General features: G+C 37.0%; 1 protein-coding gene across 1 annotated transcript in view; it reads right to left on the minus strand.

Annotated features, from left to right (window-relative positions):
• SNCA (synuclein alpha) overlaps positions 1 to 21196 on the minus strand; it is a 130399-nt gene extending 109203 nt beyond the window's left edge. The window contains exons 1-4 of the mRNA XM_060094647.1: positions 21161 to 21196; positions 19907 to 20052; positions 10718 to 10759; positions 1959 to 2101 (exon numbers count right to left, since the gene is read on the minus strand). Of these exons, the coding sequence (XP_059950630.1) occupies positions 1959 to 2101; positions 10718 to 10759; positions 19907 to 20027 (306 nt within the window). The 5' untranslated portion in view covers positions 20028 to 20052; positions 21161 to 21196. The remainder of the gene's footprint in view (positions 1 to 1958; positions 2102 to 10717; positions 10760 to 19906; positions 20053 to 21160) is intronic.
• Between the last annotated feature and the right edge of the window lie 316 nt (positions 21197 to 21512).

Raw genomic sequence — 21512 nt, forward strand, 5'->3', positions numbered from 1 at the left:
AGGGAAATTAGGAATACCAGAGATGAGGAGAATGGTTCCAATTTTAAATAGGTCAGAGTAGGCCTCACTGAGAAGGTAATGATTAGTGAAGACCTGAGGAGATGAGGGAGTGAGTCAAATGTATAATCTTGGGGAAGAGCTTTCCAGACAGTGGGAAGAGTCAAGGCAAGGGTATGCTTGATGTGTTCAAGGAATAGCAAGGAGGCACTATAGCAGGGAAAAAGCGAAACTCATTCTGCTGCTAATCATGCTGCTGACAACGGTTTAACCTCCAAAATATACAAACAGCTCATACAACTCAACAACAACAACAACAAAACAAACAACCCAATCAAAAAATGGGCAGAAGACCTTAATAGTCATTTCTCCAAGAAGATCTATGGCCAGTAGGCCCATGAAAAGATGCTCTACATCACTAATTATTAGAGAAATGCCAATCAAAACTATAATGAGGTATCACCTCACACCAGCCAGAATGGCCATCATTAAAAAGTCTACAAATAACAAATGCTGGAGAGGGTGTGGAGAAAAGGGAACCCTCCTGCACTGTTGGTGGGAATGTAAGTTGGTGCAGCCACTATGGAAAACAGTGTGGAGGTTCCTCAGAAAACTAAAAATAGAATGACCATATGATCCAGCAATCCCACTCTTGGGCATATATCCAGACAAAATTATAATTTAAAAATATTACATGCACCCCTATGTTCATAACAGCACACTTCACCATAGCCAAAACATGGAAACAACCTAAATGTCCACTGACAGATGAATGGATAAAGAAGACGTGGTACCTATATACAATGGAATACTACTCTGTCATAAAAAAGAATGAAATAATGCCATTTGCAGCAACATGGATGTAACTAGAGATTATCATACTAAGTGAAGTAAGTCAGAAAGAGAAAGACAAATACCATATGATATCACTTATATGTGGAATCTAAAATATGGCATGAATGAACCCATCTACAAAACAGAAACAGACTCACAGACATAGAGAACAGACTTGTGCTGCCAAGGGAGAGGCGGGGAGGGAGAGGGATGCATTAGGAGTCTGGGGCTGGTAAGTGAAAACTATTGCATTAAGAATGGATAAACAAGGCCCTACTGTATAGCACAGGGAACTATACCCAATCTCTTGGGATAAACCATAATGGAAAAGAGGATTAAAAAAGAATGTATTTATGGATATAACTGAGTCACTTTGCTGTACAGCAGAGATTGCCACAGCATTGTAAATCAACTACACTTCAGTTAAAAAAAGAATCATTCTGCTGCTGTTGTCAGGAAATTTGTAAAATTTCATCTTCCAGTTGACACTTCATTTTCTATTGTTTACTTGTTTAAAATGAATAATAAATCTTGAATAATCTTCCTAGAGTCTCATATTTGTCAAGAAAGGCAAAGTCAGAATTCTTCTGAGAACTGAAAAACCACCCCAAAACAATGATCTCTGGTTGGTAATGTAGTTTAAGTCTCTCAGTTTCCACAGACATATGTTTGGCAATGAACTGTTATGTAATAAGCAAATCTGCCCTTTAATAAGAGATGATGTCACTATAAAGAAATCAAGTAAAAGATCTTCATTTTTGAACATTTAGAGATTGGTCACAAAGCATTTGCTATACTCCAACAAAGAGAAATTCCAAGATTCATAGCTAACATAAAAGCACCCATTCTTTCTGAATGTCACTGTTCTTTGGGGCATTTGTTAAACTCCATTTCATCAACTTTTTTCCAGAAAATAAAACAATCATGACTATTGTACAATTTTCATGGCATTTATCTGGGTGAATACCTCCAAAAAGAACACACATATAAAGGTAGTACTTTTTTATGAGGGAAGGTCACTCAGCCCTCCCACAAGTAAGCATCTTATTCCTGCCTAGTGCCTTGACTGAAAACTCACCGCGATCCACAAGCTTACATATAAAACAAAAAAATGTACACAGCCATACCTTGCCCAACTGATCCTTTTTGCCAAAGCCAGTGGCAGCTGCAATGCTCCCTGCTCCTTCCACTGTCTTCTGTGCTACTGCAGTCACCCCTGTCACCACTGCCTCTCCAACATTTGTCACTTGCTCTTTGGTCTTCTCAGCCACTGGAATAAATCAAGAATGACAGATTAAGGGATGATGATGATGGACCGATCGCCACTTAAAATAATTTCATTTCCACTACACATCGACTTCTAAAGGCCTATATTTGCACACGTAGATAGCTAAAGAGTAAGAAGAAATAAAAGCTACCAAGATTTCTAAGTGAGCGTGGCTTAGCCAAACATATCAATAGAATCTTTGCTAAGATAGTCTGTTGTAATCATGCAGATATTAAGAGGTGTTGCAAGCTTAATGATCACAAATTTAGAACCATAAGCAATTTCAGTTTGGTTTACTTTTAATTAAGGAAAGTTTACAGAAAGCAATGCTTACAGGGGCAGTTGTATCGAACTTAGCATGAAATTTATTTCTTTATTTCAATTTCAATGCCAATTCTTTGATCTCACTCAGCATGTTTGTTTCATCACACCTTCTGAGTCACAGAACACATATGCACTCTCACACGTTACCATCGGAAATAAACAATAGAGTAAGGGAAGATTATGAAGGAACTTTGATCCTTTTATGAAAACATCACATAGTTGAAACAGAAGGGGTTTTAGTGATGAGATTGATTTTCAACCATTTTAATGGGAACAAAAGAGCTAAAGTATGAAAATGAAATGGTTTGTTGAGCACACTTACAATTTCTTTTCATTAAAAAAATATAATATGGTGATTCAGTAGGTTTTTAAAAATTAGTTAAAATTTTAAGAGGGTATAAACAGTTTGGGATTAGACTTAGAAGAGATTTAATCTCACATCAAAAATCCTCTAAGACTATATCTGATATAACTGTTGATTTAATCTTTCTAAATTACCTCCATACAAATATCAAATAAAGGAAGTTGCAATTAAAAAGTTTGTTTCAATTAAATGAAGAGTTTTATGAAAAAGAGGTAAAAGATGAGATTCTGCACTGTTAAACAATTTCAAGGTCAACAGAGAAACTAAACAACCCTTCACCTAAACTTTATAACATTTATACTCATAAAGCCTGGGTCTTGCATTCTTACCTATATCTATGTAATGTTTGCCTTCTTTTCTGAGGAATCCGATGAGTTGCACTATGTTAGCTGTTAAGTGTTATGTGCTAGTCACATGATTATTGTACAGATTTCATGTCACCAGTTGGGAGAGGCCAGTGATTAAACAGTAATCATGTGGACAAAACAACTGGGTTTTGAAAACACTATGTAGGTCAAGGAAGCTGAAGAGGTCTGTAAGGACAGAGTCTCACTCCTCAGTCTAGGCAATGTGGGGAAGCAGAAGTGACCCTCGAGTCTAAAACCAGGAAGGGTTCACAACAGGTGATATGGTTGATGCCTGCTAACTAGTCATGGCTATTCTCAATGCAAAGTTCAGTTTAAATGCCGGTGAAAAGCTGTACTGGAAATCTCATGTTTTTAAACATTTACAGAATGTTGATGCTTTAAAAATAGTGAATTATGGGCTTTAAGTTTTCATTTTTTTCTTTTCTAAGAACATGAATAGAAAATTTTACTTGAAAATGAACATTTCTTGTTACAAAATCTCAAAGACAAATATAAATTTTGATCTTTTTACAGATTCGTTTTTCTGCCAGCCACGAAAGTTTATTTTTATAATTCTAGATTTACATACATATACACTTTTTTAATGCACATAAACTGCACAGCAAAATGCACTTTGTACTTCATTATAATTTTATTAGATTTTACCACTGTAAGAATAAGTAAATCAGTTACATTACAAAATGGCAGAGTTTACATATAGCAATGATAGGCACATTTTAAAAGATTTCTGTAGGACTTGATTTATCTAGCGGATTATTCACTGACCTCGAACTCCTTTGTTAAAACCCACCTCAAATGTCAACCTCCATGTTAAAAACCTCTCCTCCCAACAAATGTCCTTGTTCCTCCTCCTGTGATCCCATAAAATTTTAGGTATATCTTTACTACTGAACTGCTGTTTTTCACCATAATTGTTCCTTGCCCACTATGTCTCTCCACCTCCAGCATGCATATACGTGCGTGCATGTACACATACACACACATACACACATGAACCCCAAAACACATGTTTACATTTTGTCATTCCGGAGAAGACAAAAATTCTGACTTTGTCAACAGTTATCCTTGCAGCGCATCTCCACAGCCTCCATTAGATGGTAGTATTAGTTGTATTCTTTTTTTTTTTTTTTTTTTTTTGCGGTACGCGGGCCTCTCACTGTTGTGGCCTCTCCCGTTGTGGAGCACAGGCTCTGGACACGCAGGCTCAATGGCCATGGCTCATGGGCCCAGCTGCTCCGTGGCATGTGGGATCCTCTCGGACCAGGGCACGAACCCGTGTCCCTTGAACTGGCAGGCGGACTCTCAACCACTGTGCCACCAGGGAAGCCCCTAGTTGTATTCTTTTAATTTTTACCACAGGCTCTGAACCTTGAAACGTGCTTATCTGCTTTCTCAACCACATGGTTTCTCCTTCAACTATTAAAATGGAAAGCTGTTACTCTACATAGGCTCCCTTCATACAGCATAGTCTACAACTCTCTGATATCCATTTCTTATAAGAATCATACTTCATAATATCCCATCTACAGAAGGTCCCTTGAGGGCAGTTTATATATATCTTGGATTGCAACAGAGAAAATGTAAGCTTGTTTTTTTTATTTCATGATTAACTTAATTTTTTTAACATCTTTATTGGAGTATAATTGCTTTACAATGTTGTGTTAGTTTCTGCTGTATAACAAAGTGAATCAGCTGTACATATACATATATCACCATATCTCCTCCCTCTTGCATCTCCCTCCCACCCTCCCTATCCCACCCCTCTAGGTGGTCACAAAGCACAGAGCTGATTTCCCTGTGCTATGCAGCTGCTTCCCACTAGTGATCTATTTTACATTTGCTAGTGTATATATGTCAATGCTACTCTCTCACTTCGTCCTAGCTTACCCTTCCCCCTCCCCATGTCCTCAAGTCCATTCTCTACATCTGCGTCTTTATTCCTGTCCAGCCCCTAGGTTCTTCAGAACCATTTATTCTTTTTAGATTCCATATATATCTGTTAGCATACAGTATTTGTTTTTCTCTTTCTGACTTACTTCACCCTGTATGACAGACTCTAGGTCCATCCACCTCACTACAAATAACTCAGTTTTGTTTCTTTTATGGCTGAGTAATAGCCCATTGTATATATGTCCCACATCTTCTTTATCCATTCATCTGTCAATGGACACTTAGGTTACTTCCATGTCCTAGCTATTGTAAATAGTGCTGTAATGAACAATGTGGTACAAGACTCTTTTAGAATTATGGTTTTCTCAGGGTATATGCCCAGTAGTGGGATTGCTGGGTCGCATGGTAGTTCTATTTTTAGTTTTTTAACTAACCTCCATACTGTTCTCCATAGTGGCTGTATCCGTTTACATTCCCACCAACAGAGCAAGAGGGTTCCCTTTTCTCCACACGCTCTCCAGCATTTATTGTTTCTAGATTTTTTGATGATGGCCATTCTGACTGGTGTGAGGGGACACCTCATTGTAGTTTTGAATTGCATTTCTCTAATGATTAGTGATGTTGAGCATCCTTTCATGTGTTTGTTGGCAATCTGTATAACTTCTTTGGAGAAATGTCTATTTAGGTCTTCTGCCCATTTTTGGATTGGGTTGCTTTTTTGATATTGAGCTGCATGAGCTGCTTGTGTATTTTGGAGATTAATCCTTTGTCAGTTGCTTCACTTGAAAATATTTTCTCCCATTATGAGGGTTGTCTTTTTGTCTCGTTTACGGTTTCCTTTGCTGTGCAAAAGCTTTTAAGTTTCATTAGGTCCCATTTTTATTTTTGTTTTATTTTCATTTCTCCAGGAGGTGGGTCACAAAGGATCTTGCTGTAATTTATGTCATAGAGTGTTCTGCCTATGTTTTCCCCTAAGAATTTTATAGTGTCTGGCCTTACATTTAGGTCTTTAATCCATTTTGAGTTTATTTTTGTGTATGGTGTTAGGGAGTGTTGTAATTTCCTTCTTTTACATGTAGCTGTCCAGTTTTCCCAGCACCACTTATTGAAGAGGCTGTCTTTTCTCCACTGTATATTCTTGCCTCCTTTATCAAGAATAAGGTGACCATGTGTGTGGGTTTATCTCTGGGTTTTCTATCTTGTTCCATTGATCTATATTTCTTTTTTGTGCCAGTACCATAGTGTCTTGATTACTGTAGCTTTGTAGTATAGTCAGAAGTCCAGGAGCCTGATTCCTCCAGCTCCATTTTTCTTTCTCAAGACTGTTTTGGCTATTTGGTGTCTTTTGTGTTTCCATACAAATTGTGAAATTTTTTGTTCTAGTTCTGTGAAAAATGCCATTGGTAGTTTGATAGGGATTGCACTGAATCTGTAGATTGCTTTGGGTAGTAGAGTCATTTTCAAAATGTTGATTCTTCCAATCCAAGAACATGGTATATGTCTCCATCTGTTTGAATCATTAATTTCTTTCATCAGTGTCTTATAGTTTTCTGCATACAGGTCTTTTGTCTCCTTAGGTAGGTTTAATCCTAGGTATTTTGTTCTTTTTGTTGCAGTGGTAAATGGGAGTGTTTCCTTAATATCTCTTTCAGATTATTCGTCGTTAATGTATAGGAATGCAAGAGATTTCTGTGCATTAATTTTTTTTCCTGCTACTTTAGCCTCCATGTGTTTGTATTTTTTACAGTTTTTTTCCTGTAATTGATATCTAGTCTCATAGCATTGTGGTCAGAAAAGATACTTGATATGATTTCAATTTTCTTAAATTTACCAAGGCTTCATTTGTTACCCAAGATATCATCTATCCTGGAGAATGTTCCATGAGTGCTTGAGAAGAAAACGTATTCTGCTGTTTTTGGATGCAATGTCCTATAAATATCAATTAAGTCCATCTTGTTTAATGTGTCATTTAAAGCTTGTGTTTCCTTATTTCTTTTCATTTTGATCTGTTCATTGGTGAGAGTGGGGTGTTAAAGTCCCCTACTATGATTGTGTTACTGTCGATTCTCCCTTTTATGGCTGTTAGCATTTGCCTTATGTATTGAGGTGTTCCTATGTTGGGTGCATAAATATTTACAACTGTTATATCTTCTTCTTAGATTGATCCCTTGATCATTATGTAGTGTCCTTCTTGGTCTCTTGTAGTAGTCTTAATTTAAAGTCTACTTTGTATGATATGAGAATTGCTTCTCCAGCTTTCTTTTGATTTTGCATGGAATATCATTTTCCATCCCCTCACTTTCAGTCTGTATGTGTCCCTAGGTCTGAAGTGGGCCTCTTGTAGACAGCATATGTATGGGTCTTGTTTTTGTATCCATTCAGCCAGTCTATGTCTTTTTGTTGGAGCATTTAATCCATTTACATGTAAGGTAGTTTTCAATATGTATGTTCCTATTACCATTTTCTTATAGTTTTGGGTTTGTTATTGTAGGTCTTTTCCTTCTCTTGTGTTGTTGTTGTTGTTTTTTTTTTTGTGGTACGTGGGCCTCTCACTGTTGTGGCGTCTCCCATTGCACAGCACAGTCTCCGGACGCGCAGGCTCAGCGGCCATGGCTCACGGGCCCAGCCACTCTGCGGCATGCGGGATCCTCCCGGACCGGGGCACGAACCCGTGTCCCCTGCATCGGCAGGCGGACTCTCAACCACTGTGCCACCAGGGAAGCCCCTCTTGTGTTTCTTGCCTAGAGAAGTTCCTTTAGCATTTGTTGTAAAGCTGGTTTGGTGGTGCTGAATTCTCTTAGCTTTTCCTTGTCCATAAAATTTTAATATCTCTGTTGAATCTGAATGAGATCCTTGCTGTGTAGAGTAATATTTCTGTATGTTTTTCCCTTTCATCACTTTAAATATGTTCTGCCACTCCCTTCTGGCTTGCAGAGTTTCTGCTGAAAGATCAGCTGTTAACCTTACGGGGAGTCCCTTGTATGTTTTTTGTTGCTTTTCCCTTGCTGCTTTTAATATTTTTTGTGTTTAATTTTTGATAGTTTGATTAATATGTGTCTTGTCATGTTTCTCCTTGGATTTATCCTATATGGGACTCTCTGCACTTCCTTGACTTGATTGACTATTTGCTTTCCTATATTAGGGGAGTTTTCATCTATAGTCTCTTCAAATATTTTCTCAGTCCCTTTCTTTTTCTCTTCTTCTTCTGGGACCCCTGTAGTTCGAATGTTGGTGTGTTTAATGTTGTCCCAGAGATCTCTGAGACTGTATTCAATTCTTTTAATTCCTTTTTCTTTATTCTGCTCTGCGGTAGTTATTTCTAATATTTTATCCTCCAGGTCACTCATCCGTTCTTCTGCCACAGTTATTCTGCTATTGATTCTTTGTAGAGAATAGTTTATTCATTTATTGTGTTTTTCACCATTGTTTGGTCTTTAGTTCATCTAGGTCCTCGTTAAACATTTCTTGTATTTTCTCCATTCTATTTGATTTTGGATCATCTTCACTAACATTACTCTGAATTCTTTTTCAGGTAGACTGCCTATTACCTCTGCATTTGCTTGGTCTGGTGAGTTTTTACTTTGTTCCTTCATCTGCTGCGTATTTCTCTGTCTCTCATTTTGCTTAACTTACTGTGTTTGGAGTCTCCTTTTCACAGGCTGCAGGTTCATAGTTCCCGTTGTTTTTGGTGTCTGCCCCCAGTGGGTAAGATTGGTTCAGTGGCTTATGTAGGCTTCCTGGTGGAGGGGACTGATGCCTGTGTTCCGGTGGGTTAGGCTGGATCTTCTCTTTCTGGTGGGTAGAACCGCGTCTGATGGTGTGTTTTGGGGTGTCTGTGAACTTACTATGATTTTAGGCAGGCTCTGTGCTAATGGGTGGGGTTGTGTTCCTGTCTTGCTAGTTGTTTTGCATGGGGTGTCCAGCACTGGAGCTTGCTGGTCAGTGAATGGAGCTGGGTCTTAGCATTGAGATGGAGATCTCTGGGAGAGCTCTCACCAATTGATATTACATGGGGCCAGGAGGTCTCTGGTAGACCAATGTCCTGAACTTGGCTCTCCCACCTCCGAGGCTCAGGCCTGACACCAGGCCGGAGCACCAAGACCCTGTCAGCCACACGGCTCAGTAGAAAAGGGAGGAAAAAATAGAAAGAAAGAAAATAAATAAAATAAAATAAAATGAAGTTATTAAAATAAAATATAAAATATTATTAAAATTTTAAAAAAAGAAAAAAAAAAGAGAGCAACCATACCAATAAACAAATCTACCAATGATAACAAGTGCTAAAAACTATACTAAGATAAACATAAAAATCAAAAACTAGTCTTTGGCATACAGCAAACCCCAAGTCTACATTTGCTCCCGAAGTCCACAGCTTCAATAACCCCAAGTCTACATTTGCTCCCAAAGTCCACAGCCTCGATTTTGGGAATCCTAACCACAAGGCCACGAGGGAACTCCCTGTTTTAATTTTATACCCTAATTTTTATCATAAATATGTATAAAATAGTCATATAAATACTTCCACTAGCCACAAAAATGTAGCTCCGGATAGATCCACTATAAAGTGATAGTAAGTAACACCTAGATAATATATACTATTTGCCTTCAGTATTCTATGTATTTATATATATTCATTCACTGAATTTTTTTACAGATGAGGAAACTGAATCACATAGATGTTATGAATCTTGCAGAAAAATCACACAGCTAGTAAGGGGTAAGCAGAAATTCAAACTAAAGAGGTCTTGCTCCAGTGTTTATGGCCTTAACCACAATACGGTATTAATATTCCTGTTTGATTTTCCCAATTTCTATTTTATAATTTATCAATAGGAGCATGTTATTTTTCTGAAGGCTTGTTATGTTTACTGTTTTCTGATGATATGAATTATATTTCTGATTATATCTCTTGTTTTACCACACCTGTCAGAAAGCTTGGAGTACGTACAAAATGAAACTCAATCACAGCAAGTCTGTGTGGGCTTTTAAGGTTGTTAAATTGTGATTTTTCCCTTGATTTTGCTATTTCTATCATTATCCTCCTCCTCTTCCTCATTATCACCACCATAATTTTCATAATTTTTGCTATTCATTTACTGTAATCTTCTTACAGACTTATTCAAAATCTTGGTGAAATTAGGCCAAAGAGATAAATACAATAATTAATTTACCAATCATCCCAAGGGTGTTTCCTAAAATGTCTTCTGAATCATCAAGGAAATGTTATAATTCGTATATTGTAGTGTCAGAATATTTCATTATACTCTACAGAAAATTTTAATTCATTCCTTGAAAATGGCAATCCTTATATGATATTTATGCTATTGGTTTGCCAAGAACACTAAGATGGTCTGAATACTCAAATCTACACTACTATAAATTAAACAATTAAACTGGTTAATTCAGTCATCATTCTTGACAGTTACACACATTGAGCTTTATTTATTTACAACAAATACTTAAACTATTTAAAAATATTTAATAAAGAATCAAGATTTTTAAAAAAGATTTAAAAAAAAGAACCAAGATTAAACAAAGCTGATGTTCCCTAGTATGCTCCTCTATGGGCAGAGTGGTTATTTACATTTACATTCTGAATGATCAGTGCTAGGGCTATACTGCTTACTAGATATTTTCAATATCATCCCTGGATATAAGCTCCACAAAGCTTACCTGTTGTCACACCATGAACCACTCCTTCCTTAGTTTTGGACCCTATAAAAACAAACAAATTGAAACCATAAGTCTCAAAGTCACCCTTACTGCTAATGAGCTACTTTGAAATACATCTAATGGAAAAACAGTATCTCAATCTTCAGAAGCCCATGTGTTAAGATATCCTCAGGGGGGCAAAAACTCTAAAACAAAGAAATCCAGCAATCACTACAACAAATAGAAGAAAGCAAAGCTAACAGGATACTTTCCAATTATGATTTTAGCACACAGTGATGACTTTTCAACCCCCTGTGGCCCACTTCACCCATCAACATACAGAGGGGGAAAAAATGGTGAGATAACACTGGGGCTGGGTGGGAAGGTGATTTTGCATTCAGAACTGCAGAAGTTCTACCAAAGTACAATACAAAAGAGAGATTAGGTAACCCATGAAACATAAACAGATGGGGGAGGGAGAGAAGGAATTCACATTGTTGAACACCTATTATGTAAAAGGTATTTTACATCTCATCTCATTTAAACTTTATAATACCCATTTCATATCATGCCTATTTTATTCCATATGAAGCAATTACAAATTAAAGTTAAATGATTTGCCTAAAGTCACATAGGTAATAACTGGCTATAACCACATTCAAATTAAGGGCTCTATGACCCTAAGCCCATATTTTCTACGAAGCCAGGCAAACCTTTAGAAGGAATGCAGTACTTTATCATTCAAGTATGATTAATGCCAGCTTCAAGAAGTGGCAAGATAGGAATTTTCCCCAATTCTTGACCATTACTAAGCTTTTACACAAGAAATTTATTAATATGTCATTAAAACTAAGTTTGTGAACAATTTTATTCATAAGCCCTTTAATGTTGGATTTTTTAGTGTAATTGATACCAGCTTTTTCATAAAATGTTTTTGAAGAAAATAACAACAAAATGAAGATTCATTTGAAAACTACCCTATAAGTCAAATAAAGTAGTTCTATTAGACAGAGAAGAATGTAAGGAAATTAGGACATAAAAACTTGGAAATGATTTAAACCTATATTTGGATATTAAGATAGTCACCCATCTTCAGTTTAAAAATGCACTGACTTATAAACCCTTACTAAGTATACTAGAAATAACTGTAGACACATTTTACAACAGGAAAAAAGTATAAGAGGGCCTCAGTTCCTTATCAAATAAAAATCCTTACCAACAAAATTAATATATAAGATTAATTAATCTCTAAGAAGCTGGTTCTTAAACTGGAGAGTGCAGCAGAATCAATTAAGTGGAGGTAAGGTTAAAAAATGTTGACTACTGAGTCAGAGTTTCAATATTCAGTAAATATCAGGTACAGATATTTGCATTTTTAATAATCCTCATGATCTAATGCAGGTAATACATGGATCAAATTTGAGAAACACTGGTCTGAGGCAGTTTCTAGTTCCAAATTTATTTAGAAGTACATACCAATGATATAAATAATACTATGATCAATAAGCTGATTTAAATAAATATACATGGTCATATTGAAATTTTTCATTGAAATTTTTAATAAAAATATATAAATAAGGCATTAAGTATAACTTGCATGCATTATATTTAAACTTACACTGTACAAAACAGTCCAGCTAAGTTTCTACATTTAATAAAGCAATTTATGTATATTTAAGAACTTCCAATTTGAATGTATTTAAGGACCTCTAATAAATATAGAGCATAAAATGAAATACAGTCTTGTAATTAAGAAAGTGAGCTCTGGATTCTGATTTTCTGGATTTAAATCTTCACTTCACTACATAATAAACAAATATACATCACACAATCAACATGAAGATCAAAGCAAATAATACACGCACAGGTCTTAAAACAGTGTTTAGTACTAGTACTTAGTAAGTGATAATTGTTATTATTTTTCTTATATAATATTTGTAAAGAGATTTTCAGTTTAAAACACAGGACAAATCACCATGTCATAAACTCATATAAATGAAATTGTGCAGTTGTTAAATATGTTAAAGGTTATAGGATAGTATTTTACATATATGCAATATGAAGTGTGTGTGTGTATTTTTCAGGCAATGATCACTTTGCATAGTATTGTGGAATCATAAAATGACTGCACACAAACTGAGGTGAAGCTATAGAAAGTGATCTTAATAATCAATGAGGAAAATTCTGATTAATCAGTGATAAAAATGACTTGTTCCATGATCTTTAAAATTTTCCGTCAAAACATTAAAAATTCTTCTAGTCATTTAAAAACGTACAGGGAAATTAAAAACTAAGTAAAGTAATATTTATTTTGTGTACTGTAATTTAAAACATTGAAAAGTGTTTTATTTCTTTGTAAAAAACTTATGAGTGGTTTAAACAGTGCTTGTCTTCTCCCCATTGTATAACTTTCAATATTAAGCTGAGCATCTTTTCTAGGTCTTAGAAAATTGTAATACTCCTTCATAAGTTTGGGTCAGTTTCCAAGATCTTAGCTTTTGTATTTTTAATGTCATGATATCTCTCTGATGGTTTCTTTCATGTGAGGTGTTTATATGGCACCACTTCCTCTGGGACAGCTTCAGCCTACTCATCACAAATACATTTTCCACTTATGTTGATACCTTCACCTTCAAGAAGTTCCTCTGGCTGCATATCAAGAGTCTCCTGAATGGCAGCAGTATCCACATTCTCACAGTCAGCTATTCCTTCTATAAATACATTTATGTCTGATTCAAATTTTACTTTCAGCATTTTTCACTTCATTTCTTTGCTGACATTCACTTCTTTGGTCAATTTCCTCTTTCAATTATGCATTTTTGTAAAATATCATCTGTGTTTATCATTGGGAGGCAAGGAGGTAACTTAACTATGGGCTTTGCTGTCTGCACAAACTGAATAACAGATCATACAGCCACTGCCTGTTACAGCGGACTGATCACAAATAAACTTTGAAAGAAGTCATGTGATTTGGCCGTGGATCATAATGAGTTTCTGTTACTTATGTAGTGATTGTGGGCTAAAGAGCTAGGAGCAAAGTTTGTACTTTATGTAATAACTCACAGTTTATGTATTGCGGTGATAGAAATTTGAACTGTGTTGTTAGGGACTGGTTTTATTTAACTGACTGTGGTAACTGAAGTTCATTCATACTGGAACTATGCAAAGTGAGAAAAACCTGTATTTGAGAATAGTTCTTATCACTACCCACCTGCTACTCCTTGAACCCCTTATTTCAAAAACTGACTAGTAAAAAGAAATTTTTAGCAGTTGGCCTGTGGTCTTTCCTCTCTACCTCAGTTATAACTAATAATTTGATCTTTGGCTTAATCATGGAATGTATCCTGAATTAAAGATAGGTGAAAGTCTTGATGAGGTTGCTTTGCATTAAACCAATCACCTTTTTTTGCTGTCATAATTGTTCATTAGTATATGTTATTGATGATTAACCTTTAATTGATGAGTAATCTATAATTGAAAAGACATAGCTACAAAATAGGTGCCAAGTGGCTATGTGACTAGTAACATAGATGATGGATGGATGGATGGATGGATAGATAGATAGATAGATAGATAAATCTCATAATAGATATAGCTGAAGGGACACTAGACCTGATGGCTTCCCTTAGCTGAGGTGGCCCACACTTCCCCTCTTGTCTGTCAGGACTTCACAAAGCTACAGAGTGGAGAAGGTCAGAAGTCATGCCTAATCTTTGCAAGGACTCAGTTATGCTATTGTGCATGTTATGTTGACTATCTGAATACGGTGGAGGTGAAGCATATTGTGACTTAGGAGTTTGATATCAATCCACAGTCTTGACAACTGCTACTTACTGAGCAGAATGTCATTGGAAGGGTTTTGAAGACCATTTGCTTGCCTTTACTGTTAACAGTACTTGACATTATATAAAAAGAACTACTTTTTTTTTTTTGCTTTTGAATTTGACTCTCAATTTATAATTTCTAAGCTATTTGATTGAGAAAATTTTTGTCCGTTAAATTGAAGCAGGTTGATTGAAAATTTATGTACAAAGATATCACAAAAGGAGAAAAAAATCACAAAAATAACACTGATTCTTATGGTGATTCTTCAATTAGTTAAAAGATAGTTGTCAAAAGTATAATGTTGTAAAGGAATGAGGTTACTTTTCTCATGAGGCTTAAGAAAACTGTGTGCCAAACTTCTTCAGCCATAAGTGAAATTAGAAAAATTTCCTTAGGCATTTCTAATCTTTCAAGCTAGTTATTGATAATAGTTCTTGTAATGAGGATGAAATGATAGAAAGAAAATATACTGACAAAGGAATTATTCTGTTAGAGAGTTTATTTGACAGTAATAACCACGGCTCCTATATATAAAAGCGTGCTTTACAAAAATTCTCAATAAATATTAACAAATCAAACCCAACAATGTATAAAAAGAATTATATACCACAGTCAAGTGGGATGTATCATAGGTATGAAAGGCTGGTTCAGCATTTGAAAGTCAATTAAGTAATTCATCACATCAGCAGGCTCAGAAAGACAAATCACATGATCACATTAATAGATGCAGAAAGAGCATTTGACAAAATCCAACACTTATTTGTGATAAAAAAAAAAAACTCCAGTAAACTAGAAATAATGGGGAACTTTCTCAACTTGATAAAGAATATCTACCAAAAAATCTACAGCTAACATCATATTTCATGGTGAGACACTAGAAGCTTTCCTACTAAGACCAAGAACAAAGCAAGAATATCCCTTTTCACCACTTCTTTCAACATCGTACAGGAAGCCCAAGCTAATGCAATAAAACAAGGAAATATAAAGTATCAGACTGGGAAAAAAGAAATAAAACTGTCAAGAATCAACAAAAAAATCTCCTGGAGCTAATAAGCTATTACAGAAAGGTTGCAGGATACAAGGCTAAAAAGTCAATCACCTTCCTATCTACCAGTAATGAACAAGTAGAATTTGAAATTAAAAACACAATACCATTTAACATTAGCACCAAAAAAAATAAAACGCCTGCATATAAATTTAACAGAATATATACAAGATCTATATGAGAAAAACTACAATGCTCTGATAACAAAATCAAAGAACTGTATAAATGGAGAGCTAGCTATTTCATGTTCATGGATAAAAGATACAATATTATCAAGATGTCAGCTCTTCCCAACTTGATTTATAGTTCAATGTAATCTTAATCAAAATCCCAGCAAGTTATTTTGTGAATGTTGACAAACTGATTCTAAAGTTTGTGTGGAGAGGCAAAAGGCCAAAATAGCCAAAATGGTATTGAAGAACAAAATTAGAGGGCTGACACTACCAAACTTCAAGACTTACTATAAAGCTACAGTAATCAAGGCAATGTGATATTGGTAAAAGAATAAACAAATAGATCAAGGGAGCAGAAAAGAGAGCCCAGAAATATGCTGACATAAATATAATCAATGGAGTTTTGACAAAGGAAAAAAGGCAATAAAGTGGAGCAAAGACAGTCTTTTAAACAAACGGTGCTAGAACAACTGGACATCTACATGCAAAAAATAATTTTATACACCAACTTTACACCCTTCACAAACAAAAAACCCAGTATAGATCACAGACTTAAATGTAAAATGTGAAACTATAAAACTCCTAGAAGATCACATAGGAAAAAATCTACATAACCTTGAGTATGGCAATGACATTTTAGCTATAACACCTAAGACACGCTTCATGAAATAAATCATTAATAAGCTGGAACTCATTTAAATTAACAACTTCTATGAAAGACAACGTCAAGAGAATGAGAAAACAATCTACAGACAGGAAAATATTCACGAAAAATATATCTGAAAAAGAACTGTTATCCAAAATAGACAAAGAACTCTTAAAAATCAACAAGAAAGCAAGTAACTTGATTAAAAAATGGGCCAAAGATCTTAACAGACACCTCATCAAACAAGATGTGCAGATGGCAGAGAAGCATTTGAAAAGATGCTCCACATCCTATGTCATCAGGGAAATGCAAATTAAAATAACAATGAGATGCCACTACACACGTATTAGCATGGCCAAAATCCAGAACACTGACAACATCAAATATTGCTGGGCAAGTAGAGCAACAGGAACTGTCATTAATTGCTGGTGGGAATGCACAACAGTGCAGCCCCTGCAGAAGACAGTTTGATGGTTTCTTTAAAAACTAAACATAATTTTACCATATGACCCAGAAACTGTGCTCCTTGGTATTTACCCAAAGGAGCTGAAAACTTATGTCCACACAAAAACCTGCACAGCAGATTTATTCGTAATTGCCAAAACTTGGAAGCAAGCAGATGTCCTTCAGAAGGTGAATGGATAGACAAACTGTGATACACTGAGACGATAGAATATTATTTGGCACTAAAAAGACATAGAAGAACTTTAAATGCATACTATTAAGTGAAAGAAGCCAATCTGAACAAACTACATATGATTCCAATGATATGACATTTTGGAAAAGGCAAAACTATGGAAAGAAAAAGATCAGTGGTTGCCTGGGGCTGGGGGACACTGAAAATATTCTATAAGATATTATAATGATGAATACATATCATGATACATTTGTCCAAACTCACAGAATATACTATACCAAAAGCAAACCCGAATGGAAACTATGGACTTCGGATGATTATGATGTGTTAGTGCAGGTCCATCAGTTGTAACAAATGTACCATCTAGTGAAGGATGTTGGTAATGGGAGAGGCTATGAATGTATGGGGGGGAGGGGGTACATGGGAAACCTCTGTACCTTTTTCTCAATTTCTCTGTTAACTAAAAACTGCTATAAAAAATAAAGTCTTTAATTTTTTAAAAGTATGTGTTATTATTCATATGTTCTGCTTTATTATGACATTCTCACAAAAACTCTGCAAGGTAGTTGCATTTATCCAAATCATATTTTTACAAATGAGGAAAGTGATGCTCAGATATGTTAAGTTACTTCCCCAGTATCCTAGAGGTAATAAGTGGTGTAGCCTGGAGTGGAATTTAAGTTTGACGCCAAATCTATGTTTTTTTCTCCTTTATCAGGAGTCAGCAAACTACAGCCTATGAGCCAAATAAGCTCCCCAGCTGTTTTAGTAAGTAACGTTTTACTGGAACATAGTCACCCTAATTATTGTCTATGGCTGCTTTCACACTATAAGAGCAAAGTTGAGCAGATGAAACATATCATAACCTAAAATATTCACTTTCTGCCCCTTTATAGAAAAAGCTTGCCAACACCTGAACTATATTACTTACTATGTCTTCACATGGTCACTCTTCATCCTGAATCCTGTATTTGTATTCAACTTTTAATTGACTTTAAAACATAACTGATAGTTTATAGAATGCACCATGTGTTAAATACCAAAATAAACATTGAAGATGATTTTTAAAAAACACATGTCACATAAACAAATTAAAACTTCATATAATAATCTCAGAACAAATAACAGAATTAATCTCTAAAAAGTAAAATAATTTTATTTGCCCAAACTCATAGTTGACAATGAAAACAAATACAACGCTTTCCAGATGATAATCCTGCTTATTACCTGGAAAACTGCAATGTATTAATTTAATATTCAGTATTTTCTGGGCTCCTTACAAACTAATAAAGTGGATATTATCACACTAAAAAAATCTTTAAAGTTAGTAAGTTATAAAGTAACTGAAATCAAAGAATAGTTGCAAGCATGCACTTGCACAACTTGGAAAACTGAGGACAAATATAAAGATATTGATTATCTGCATGTCACTGATTCAGTATCCCAAATTCCATCTGAAAAGATATAATCCGCACTTCACAAAAAAACTTGAAGTTAACTCATCAATTGTTTCCCTCTTGTAACATCTTTTAATCCAATGAAAATATGTTTTAAAGTAAAGAGTAATTTAATTAGAGATTTGTGGTAAGATTAAGCCAACGTAAAAAGAGTCTATGAACAGTGAGAAAAAAATGAGAAGGATTCATAAAAATCATTCCAGGGCTTCCCTGGTGGTGCAGTGGTTGAGAGTCCGCCTGCCGATGCAGGGGACACGGGTTCGTGCCCCAGTCCGGGGGGATCCCACATGCCGCGGAGCAGCTGGGTCCGTGAGCCATGGCCGCTGAGCCTGCGCGTCCGGAGCCTGTGCTCCGCAGCGGGAGAGGCCACAACAGTGAGAGGCCCACGTACCGCAAAAAAAAAAAAAAAATCATTCCAAGTATAACTTTTCTCCAGCGCATCGATGTTGGAGAGACGGTGTAGCTTTCTTTCACCCCACAGACACAGGCAGAGTATTCTAAATATGCTCATCCTCCACTTTATTGCTCATCCTTTGGCTACTCTTGCTACAACTGCCACCAGAGAATGTGGAAGAGCTCGGAGGAGAAAGAGGAGAGGCAGAATGCGCAGTGGGTAAGTGTATGTGTATGTGTGTGCATGTGTCTATCCTTATGCATGAGTGTGTGCCTACTTCTTCTCCAAAGAGTTTGAGGTGATTTGTAAAATAACACCCAACCTAACACAGTTCAAGAGAGTCTGGGTCTGTAAGAATACTCCAAGGTGGGAATTTATAAACAAGTAGAAATAATAAGCATCAATCTCATCATTTATTGTGTGTATCGCTCGATAAATGAAATATATAAATGTCTCGGAGATATCAGCAGCCTTCAAGCACTTTCTTGAGCTTAGTCCCCAGCTTACCAAGCGGTAGCAAGAACTAACTCCACCAAAGACTTTTTTGTCCTGTCCTTTTTAGGGCCACAGAAGGTCTCTCTTTACATATCTCAAGGTCATATCAAAGTCTTATTTTTAAATTAGAATACACTAAAATTAGTATATATTATACATGATGATAAAAGAAATCAAAAGCCAATGGATGAGTTTGATTCTTAAAACAGTCTCGATTATTTTTTAAGACTGAGTTTTAAAAACTGTCCTCGGAGCTCTAGTTACTTATGCATAGAAACATTCATTTTAAAAAAAGAAACCAAGTCCTAAGTATTATTGCAAAATTAAATGATCTGGAAAAACAAAATAGCCCCACTTTTTACTATAGCCCAAACACACACACATTTACCTACATACACATACCTCTGATTCAGTCCATCATTTTGACAAGTGAAGATGCAAAACTGAGTCAAGTGGGAAACACCAGCATTTAAAACATCAGTCATCCTAGCGCATCAGTCATAAATAAATAACGAAGTGACACTTGGGTCTTACCTACCTACGTAGAGAACACCCTCTTTTGTCTTTTCCGCTGCTTCTGCTACACCCTGCTTGGTTTTTTCAGCAGCGGCCACGACTCCCTCCTTGGCCTTTGAAAGTCCTTTCATGAATACATCCATGGCTAATGAATTCCTTTACACCGCACTGGAGAACACAAAAGACACTTTGAGAACTTTTGGGTAAAACAAAACGAAATCAGAACCACCCAAGGTAAAAACCACTGAAAGATCAGTAGACTCCCCAAAAGTGTGGGATTCTTTTAAGTGTACCTCCATTTCCACCATCGGACAAAGCAGCCTTCTTTTTTTTTTTTAGCTTTTGCATTAAAAATTTAGCATCTCCCATCCATCTTGGCTGGTAAAAGTCTAGCCGCCTAAACATGGATTAGGATGAATCATCTGAGCTGTTCTTACAGCCTTTCCGAAGTGGAATTACATGAAAACATGGACCCCTCTTTTAACTTCCCAGGGTCCAAATGGTAACAGTATAACTTAGAAGTGCGTTTAGAAGACAGGTTACACGAAAAGCAAAGGGAGCTGGGGGCACGGGGTCAGAGACACTCTTAAAATAAATTCCCGAAGGCGGCTCACAAGTCAAACGTGAAAAGGGCAAGGGAGGGAACTACTCACTCTGGGTGTGGCTGAACCTCAGAGCCCCCGCACTCGCCCTAATCCACCCCACCACGCACCCTGCCCTCGGCCATCTACCCTGCGCGAGCAGGCGCGCGTTCACACCCGCGGGCAGTCTCGGGATGCGCGCCAGCTCCCCGAGGGGGCGTTCTCCGCGCGCTGAACCCGCCAGCCACCCAGCGCCCGCACCTGTTAACCCCTTACCACCTGCTGGCTTGCCCTCTTTGCTCTTCCGTTTAAAGATTTGCCAAACACAGCTTGTTTACTTAACAAGAGAGAACGGACTGCGGGATTTAAGGAAAGCGGAAAATAAAAGTTGAATACTCATACTCCATCGAGCATCCTCGCCTTTCCCAAAGAAACAGCTTACCCCCTGAGAATCCGGACCTCTCAGCCTTTGAGGACAAGACGCGGGGAGTACCGGAAGCAGAAGGGAAGCCAGGTGGATTTACTTTCCGCAAGCTCACCATTAGGGGTAAGAACCCACCTCCGGGAGAGACTCGACTACGGCGGGTCCTCACTGCAGCACCAACCCCGCCTCCCGGGCGTTCGCAATGACTCTTCTCCCACCAGGTTTTCTCCATGATTTCCCAAGCTGCCCGTTTAGATCCACAGGTACTTACCTGATTCCCTCGACTCCTCAGAACTCGGATTCTTCCCCCACCCGCACTTTTAAAAAATGTAAAACAATCCCCAAATATTATTTAAGTGGGAAGAGGGTGGGTGAAGAGCGCACAGGAAGGGAGGAGGTGGCACCAGAAGAGGGATGGTCCCCAGAGGAGGCGGCTGTCAGCATAACCGCGCGAGGAGAGGCTGGGGGCGTGGGACGCCAACCCGCACACCCGGCGTCGAATTGCCACTCCCCGTCCCCCGCACGGGAGGATTCGAGAGAAGAAGAGAGAAGGTCGCCAGGGAAGGCAGGGAAAAGAGCGCCAAGGACGCTCAAGGCGGGGCTCGGTCCCCGGGTCAGCTCGA

The sequence above is a fragment of the Mesoplodon densirostris genome, chromosome 1, assembly GCF_025265405.1.
Source record: "Mesoplodon densirostris isolate mMesDen1 chromosome 1, mMesDen1 primary haplotype, whole genome shotgun sequence".
In the NCBI taxonomy this organism is placed as follows: Eukaryota; Metazoa; Chordata; class Mammalia; order Artiodactyla; family Ziphiidae; genus Mesoplodon; species Mesoplodon densirostris.